At 35.2% G+C, this 8,784-nt stretch overlaps 1 protein-coding gene across 1 annotated transcript; it reads right to left on the reverse strand.

The window, feature by feature from the left end:
* Positions 1-4,673: 4,673 nt before the first annotated feature.
* On the reverse strand, positions 4,674-6,384 carry LOC107777641 (protein NUCLEAR FUSION DEFECTIVE 4-like). Its single transcript, XM_016597710.2, has one exon. It carries the CDS (start codon positions 6,382-6,384, stop codon positions 4,690-4,692), a length of 1,695 nt encoding a protein of 564 aa, XP_016453196.1. The 3' UTR covers positions 4,674-4,689.
* Positions 6,385-8,784: the final 2,400 nt, after the last annotated feature.

Raw genomic sequence — 8,784 nt, forward strand, 5'->3', positions numbered from 1 at the left:
TTCTCTCGGGCGATTATACCACATGGGCCCTGATTGTTTCAATCCGTATAAGGATTTTTGAAGCTTTATTTAATAAATTTCTTGGAAACCTTAATATGCTCCAAGACAATTTAAATCTTTCAATGATATCCACTATACGCATATCAGGTTTTTCATATATTGCCAGATTAAAACCTGAAGTGACTATATCCACTATAAGAGAACATGTCTCCATATAATCAATGTGAGGATATTTACTAATTTTCTTGTGCCACAAGTCGTCTTTATGTCTATCGACTTGAACCTTTCGCACAAAAACACATTTATACCATAATTGACTTTATACTTTCAGGTGTTGGACTATCCGTCCAACTTCACATTTTTCAAGAGAAATCAATTTTATTGCGTATTTTTTTATTTGGCCAATCTTTTATCCGTCCAAATTTCATGACAGATTTGATCTCAAGATCCTCGTCAATATTAATCATATTGAGCGCTACATTATATTAACAATATCGTCGACAATCATTTTATGTCGGTTCCATTATTACCCAATAAAGACATAACTTATTGAGATCTCTTTATTTCATTATTTTCAGGTACCTGAGCCTCTCCCATGAGGTCTTATGAAGTGTTATGTCGTGGTGCTCTTCTAGGGCACTTGCCTCCTTATTATGACCATTTTGAATATTTGCCCCTCTCCTTCTTCAAGGAGTTTTATCTTTGGAACCGATTGGTCTGTTACACTTCATGTGTGCCATAGACTCTGTCCCTTATGGACTTTATTCTATTTGGAGCATTAGCAGCTGAAATATGACATTTAGCTTTGGGTCAGCAAATGCGTCTGGCAATAATTTGTAAATGAATATCACTTGAACTTCAAGTTTATATTTTCTTGTACGAGGATCTATATGTATTCATAATAATTCATTTCACGTATCACTTTCTCAGCTGCCCATTTTCTCCCCCTAATGTTGGGATCACCAACACATTTCCCAACCATCTTTGGGAACTCATCTTTTGTGCATTTTGGTGGCATAATTAAATCATATAGCACATCCATATTTCTATATAGAAATTATTTGGTTCATGACCCTGAACCGATTGTGATAGGGAGAAATTTTTATAACTTGGCTAGATGCGTATAAGTGCTGCTGTATATTAAATAATAAATCTCATACCAAATTTTATTTTTGGAAGTTTTGTTTTCATAACCAATGATTTAGCTATAATTGGAGGCATACAATTTCTGCTAAACCAACTTGGATTTAAACCAGTATTATTAAGATAAATCATCATAATTTATATTCTGGAATTGTGCTCTAATAATTTGAGCAAGCAATCTTGCAAAAACCAACTGCAAGTTGATAACAAATGCACATGTGACCATAAAAATAGATGCATCTATTAAAATTATATAATAGTAAACGGTCCACATGGCAGGTGACTGTGCATATATATATATATATATATATATATATATATATATATATATATATATATCACCTTTTATTCCTTCAAGAAATCAAAGGATTCAATCCCAACCTTTAACTGGTATATCATGAGAATAAGCAGCACAAGAGAATTCTTGAAGAATCTTCTATTCTTCAATATGTGTCAATGTAATTCTTAATTAATTTTTCGCATCATAATTGAACCGATATGGTCAACCGGTCATGCCAATTAATATTTATTTTAGTAAATCTCTAGTTTACTTGTGGCATATGATTCCAGCATCATGCTTATATTTGTGTAGTACAAATAGAAAGAAGATCGGGTAACCTTTCATATTTACCCGGTATGATTATAGAAATATGAAGATATTCAATCTTCCTTTCATTTATAGTCTCAATATGCCAATCACTTTGACTTATATATTTGAAACTCAAAAAGTTTCTTTTGAGACTTTACAATATCAATGTCATGAATAAGTTTATTCATCCGGGGTAGTAACAAATTAGTTTTTCCGGAGTTCTTAACAACTTTTGTACTACAAGATCTTTTATCATACCATTCATATGGTAAATGTCTCCTTCACGGAGAAAATTATATCATAATAAATTGTCATGGTCAAAATCATCATAAGCAAAATCATTTCTTGCTTTAATTTTGCCTTTAATAACTTTTATAAGGCATGGCAAAATAATATTTGGCATATCACATGTACGCGACCAATGACATATTCATGTAACCACACAATAATATTTATTCTCTTTATTTTACTCAAACCTCCCTTAGAGGTGAGTTGTGTGGTATTCATATAATCATGAATTGCATGTCTTTATTCATTGCTTTTATCACATATTGCCACATTCAACTTTAGGAATGAGTTTGCATTCTCAATGCTTATCATAAGTCACATTCTCTTCAAGGAATGGATCATAATCAGCGACATGCTTTATTATTTTCATACCAATTTGATGGTAAGCATCGCCTTCACATTTTGAAGGACTATTTTGAGAACCCTTATTGTTCTCCTTTTATAATCATAGTGATAATTATTATTATTTTGATATTTGGAACGCCTACGTTCATTGTTCAACCAATTGTCTTCATTGAAACTTATTATGCATTGTTATCACATTCACTTCAAGAATGGAACAAATCAAGTGGGACAATTTTCATGCCTTTTCATGAAAAATATATTATTTTTCTTTAGTCTTCATTATATCATCAATATGGTACATTGGGACTCAAACCCAATGTCTTACCAATATAAAGGCATGTTAGGCCATAATAAATTGGGACTCAAACCCAACTCTTATCATTATGGAGCATCAGGACTTGATCCCCATGTCTTACCCTCAATCAATGGCATAATAGGCTAAACAATATTGAGATTGATTCTCAAGCCTTAATTTCAATCACATGCCAAGAAAGTTATACAAAACTAATTTGCAACTTAGCAAATCAAATTTGCTTTCTTAATTAAGTGTACAAATCTCAAATTAATGTAAATCTTTATTAATTATTTGTAGCATCTATATGAAATACAACCGTTTGTAGTCAGAATATTTCTTCTAAATTTCATAAGAGTTTAAAAGGATCATAAAATCATTGTCATAATATTTATTGAGTCTCTCTCAAAAATATTGTTGTTTTCGGGGTATACCCTACCTATTGGATTTGATTTAACGACATGACTTTCCTTCACTCAATTCAACCAAGCAATTAGTGAATAAATTTATCAAAAGTACACCTAACACATATATAGTACTAATACATAAATTCAGCATTTATATTACCTAAAAAGTGACATTATAGGTAACAACTTACCAGTTGTAGCTTGTGCATCATTCATATAAAATACTTAAAAATAGTAAGTCAGTAGCAAGTATCAAGTAGGTCATGGATACTCAAAAATACCTCTTCTAGTAATCATACTAATCACTGTTTGCTTTCAAATGATACGACCATAAATTATGAAGTATACTTTCAAATAGTTGGTTTGTTTTCCAAATATCATAGAAGTACTAATTAATCAACCTAGATAAAGATGTGAAGTATTTCTTGTTTTCTTCAAGATGATTTATGTTTTTAATCAGTATGACCAATTGTATTTTATTTTTTATTCCTTTTTTTTGGTACTATATGCAAGTGTAAAAATCCAAAAGGAAAAAAAATATTCATCCAAGTAAAAGAAAATGTTTAAAGCGGCAGGACAGATTGAAGATAGTTAACACATAAATATGCATAGGACAATTTATATAAAATATCCTTGGTTACCATGACATGCATCATATCAACAATTAACTGCTACTATGATTTTCACATATAGAACTTCGAAAATTTTATTCCATTCATGTAATATAAAAGATGTAATATTAATATGTGCTTATGCAATACAGGTGTAGTACGAAGTTGTGTGCATATGAGATTTTAAAGGAATGACAAGTATAAGATAATCATACCTTCTTACATTTCATTACTTACCATATATAGTTTCTCTTTACATTTAACCATGTGATGATATGTATGACTTCTAATTGTAATCTTTCCGGATGTAGAATTTTTTTTGTAGATATATATATACAATTAGTTAGAGACTCGTGCTGATAACGTGTTATGAAATAAAAGCAATTTAGTAAAACATGAACAAGAAATAAAAGCAATTTAGTAAAACATGAACAAGAAATAGAGATAGAGAGAAGGAAGAGATTTTCTTCTTCAATTGTGTGTATTTTCCTATCTATTACAAGGCCTTTATATAGGCATGAAAAGTGAAGAAAATATGTCATGGAATATGTCATTGAACATAGAAAATATGTCATTGAATATGTCATTAACCATTTGAGAGAAAGATCATGGAGGAAGAGTAGACATCCACCATATTTTGATTTTTATCATAACAACTTCTAATTTTTTGAAGAATTTTCAGAAACCATTATTGTTTAGTGTCTATTAATTTGCTATAGCTACCATTTATTTAATATATATATATATATATATATTTTTATTAAATTGATCGCCACTGCGACAAAGTTATACATTCAAACCTCTATAACACCTTCGTTTATTCCGATATTTTTTTGCTGTTATAGTGACCATATATTATAACATAACATAAAAAATTGCTTCAAAAGAAAACTTGGCCGTTATAATAAAGTATTGTTATAGAGGATGTCTATTATAGAGAGATTTGACTGTACTGGTGAAGTGGTACTCTGCACTCACTAATCTAAAATTCCGCACCGGGCGAGGCCATGATGTTCAATTATTTTCCCTTGAGATTGTGATGTTGCCTGATTCTACTTGACTCTCTTCTTTAAATTTCTTATATATATCACTTGCATAAAATTTTCTTGTTCTTAGCACCAAAATCAATGACACAATGCTTCCTGCAAATGTAGCTGCTGTAATTATTAGAAAAGCCTGCTTGTAACATTGGACTCCAACACAATTCAAATCCTCTCCAACTTTTCTAGCAATTCCCTTAGCTGCTAACTGTTTCAATGCTTCTTTATCATATAAATAGCCAGCCACTCTGACATTGAGTATATATCCACCTATAGGACTAGCTATAGAACCAAAATTATACAATGTAGCATAGTATTTTAGTCCAAATAACTCAGAAATTATAGCCAAAATTAATGGCCATTGAGCTCCAAAACAAAACCCTATGAGAATAGATGACGCGTAGAGTGAGTTTCGAACACCAAATGCAATGAGAAGATGGCCAACACAAGAGAGTAGAAGCACGAAAGTAAGCATCAAGGGGCGCGGAAAATTGTATTTCCTTAAGAAGATTTCTGAAGCAAAACCTGAAGCTACTCTTCCAAGATAATTCCATATGCTCACTAATGATACAAATGTACTTATGCTTGAATCTTGATAGTTTAAGGACTTACCAATTTGACCTAAGTTATCGATCGCGGTCAATGTACCTCCAACCCCAAATGTAGTAACTACAAATAGAATTAACATGTCAATGTTAAATAGTGCTTGTAAAATTGTGTGATCTTCACCTCTATTTGGTGACTTAAACGCGCTTTTAAAGCATGAAGTTATTGATTCAGGCTCAGCTGATGAAGGGATATTTTCCATTTGAATGGATACATTCAATTGTGAAAAGTTAGTAGCAACTTGTCTTTTGCTTTTCCAATGATTAAGTTCTTCTCTAATGACTAAAATTAGAGGTGAGAATACTAAAACCAGAACAACAGCACCACTTAAAGAATACTCAGCCCTGTCAAAAGTAAGCTTTCTTTGGATGATGATCATAATCAAGAGAAATCCAGCAAGTCCAAGTGAAAAATAGAGAAGATTATATAACATTTTGACCTCATTTTCTTGTCGAGTGACCTTCATAATCCGAATTGAAGGGAGAAAAAAGAACGATACAAGGACGGGGAACCAAGAAATGAGTAAGATCAAAGACTTACCATTATCTCCATAAAAAGCAAGGTACATTTGTGTCATAATCGCGCCACTTAGGCCAACTGCACCTTTTAATAGGCCTAACACGATGCCTCGACTACTAGTGAAATTCTTGACACAAGTAACAGTTGCACCAGTATTTGTAAATGATTGAGAATTTGCACCAATGCATATATACAAACACATTCGCCAAACATGGGGTTTAGAAATTCGCCCCGTTACAGCCAACCATATCATGAAGTAACCAAAAAAGTTCAAGATTGCACCTATAGCAAGAACTGCCCAAGGTGGTATAATTTCCATAATTAAACCAGCAATTATGGCTAAATTACCACCCAAATCCTTGAAAAAGCTAATCATGTTTAGTGTTGTTTGATCATAACCTAATGAGGATTTTATCTCCCCTGAATATAGGCCAAATATGAAAGTTGCACCAGCCATTGATAGTATCATTAGAGAAGAAAATGCCATGAACCAACGGCTAGTTAGCAAATGGAGGCTAAACCTCCAAATCTCTGGCATTGCCATTATCTTTGTTTGGAGTTTTGACTGACATATTATAAGGGGGATTTAATACTAATGATCATTGGTTTGTGTTCGAGCTGTTTTAATATTATATACATGAATTTTGTCTCTTATACTAATTTTTTGTAGCAATTGGATATTTGAAAATCTTATGCCGGCAGCTATATGATTGCTTGTTGAATTCTTTGTGTAATCTGAACTCTTAAAATGAGGTTAACTGATCACGCCCAACTCTAGTGCTACAAAAGTGTTTACCGTGAAAATGGTAATAACAATTAAATTTGATTTAGTAGTTCTAAAAATATGTGATCTATTTTTATGCTAGTTGTTAGGCACTTGATGCTACGTGAAAAACTTAGAAACGGAATAAGAGCTTAAAAACGAGATGTTAATCAAACCGAATCATTGCCAATCGAGGCCTCGAGCTTGCCTATTCGAGGGCCTCGGGGTCGAGTCTGAAGCTCGGCTGGGAGCTATCGAAGGTGGTCGATGGAGACTAACAGTTATAAATAAATCAAAGGCGGCTCTTTATGGCCAATAATAAGCAATAAGTGATGAACAATAAATCGAACACAATAAATATGAACAATAAATGAGATAACGAGACCAAGAGAATGTGTTAGAGAGTAGAGAGCATGTTCTAGTATATTTAGTATGGAGCAACAAATGTTTACAAGATGGTAAGGATCCCCTTTTTATAAGAGAAAAAATCCCAACATAGTATAAGTGCATTTATTACAAAGATATGGAGATGGGACAGCTAGTTAATGTCATGATACGGGCTCAGACTAGCCTGACAGACTTTGTCGGTTCTAGCTTCACGCCTCGGTAACTCCTCACTTTTCCATCATAGTCGTTGGCCTGCATCGCCTCGAGGTCGAGCGTCGATAGCCTTCAAGGGTGGACCTCGACCCTAGTCCCGAACCTTGTGAAATATGCTTACGAGGCATTATAGTGACGGAAAATTGAACCCTCCAATTTTACCGTACACAGATAGTCTCCGCATTTCTTAGAGTGAAAGTGATAAGAAACTACCTTGAATTCCTGCCCCTCTGGTACTTCTGTAATGACGACAGTCATAAGGTGCCAAAATACGATGTACACACAGCCCCTGAAAGCCTTTGCATTGATTATGGCGGTTAGCTGTCCCTTGGCATGATTCAGCGTGCGTGCAGGGCCTCTATAAATACTCCTCTTCCCGTCCTTTACAACTCATTGCATCACCAAGCCCCCAAAAAGGTTCCTTATACCTTTACTTTTGTTCTTTCTTCTAAATGCAACTTCCCTTTCTCTTCCGGAATATTTCAGGAACGGCGAAAACTTCTGCCTCTGCTTCTCAGGAAAGCGTGACCTCCTCATCTTCGCTTCCATCTAAAGGCAAAATGGCAATGCCTCCTCGTGCTGAGGAATGTGTTCCAGAATTTTTCGCAAAGGCTTCCGATTTCAAAGTCGAGAGACCTTCTTTGAAGCCCGGGCGCCGCGAGCCCGTATCTTAGTATATTAGCTCAGTATCAGATGTTGAAAGGGTGAGGACTGATTTCTGCTGAGGAGACACAGTGCTTGTGGAGATCCCTACTCGGGAGGAGGATATAACGACATACAAAGTCGGTTTCCTCAGTGTGTATACTTACCCATTTACCCTTGGGCCGGTAGGGCCATCCTTGCCTCCGATGGACTCCTTGATTCTCGACTTCTGCCAACGATACCAAGTAACCCTCGGACAAATTCACCCTTCATTTTAGGCCATTGTCTAAATGATCAAGTAGTGTGTTAGCATGATTGAGGAGATGCCCTTCACCCTCGATCACCTGATCAGGATATATAGTCCCCGTCTCTTTCGTGGGGTTCTGATTAAGCTTCACTGCCGAGCTCCGAGGGCCCTTTTTGCTTGTATCAAAGAAATTGGGAACGGGTGGATGAGTCGCTTTGTCCTAGTAAGGACTTCGGACCTGATCCTAGTGGAAAGGATGCCGTTCCCCGGAAGGAGGAATATGGAACGTAAGTAGAGACACTATCTAGCATTTCCTTACTTCTTTTTAGGTACATCTTTCCATGCGCTTAATATTTTTCGTTGGTGCAGCCGTGGAAATTTATCCTGGTGCAGTCACGGACCTCTCGGGTTAGGTCGGTCGGCTAGACTCAATTTGCCCATATACCGAGCGAGTGTGGCGTGACCTGTCTCGAGCTCGATGGGAAGCTAAGGACCATGGTGAGCTTTCGCCCCTATTGCAGTCGTACCTTCTAACTTGAATCGCTATTGATAACGCACTCACTCCCTGGGCTTACCTCTTTCATTTGTGCAGGTCTAGGGGAGATTCCCTTGATGAAGAGAACATCACTTGGTGACGAGAGTACTTTGGGACCCGACGAAGGGAAGAAAAGACAAAGGGAACCGTCGAATGA

This window comes from Nicotiana tabacum, chromosome 10 (genome assembly GCF_000715075.1).
Source record: "Nicotiana tabacum cultivar K326 chromosome 10, ASM71507v2, whole genome shotgun sequence".
NCBI classification, from domain to species: domain Eukaryota; kingdom Viridiplantae; phylum Streptophyta; class Magnoliopsida; order Solanales; family Solanaceae; genus Nicotiana; species Nicotiana tabacum.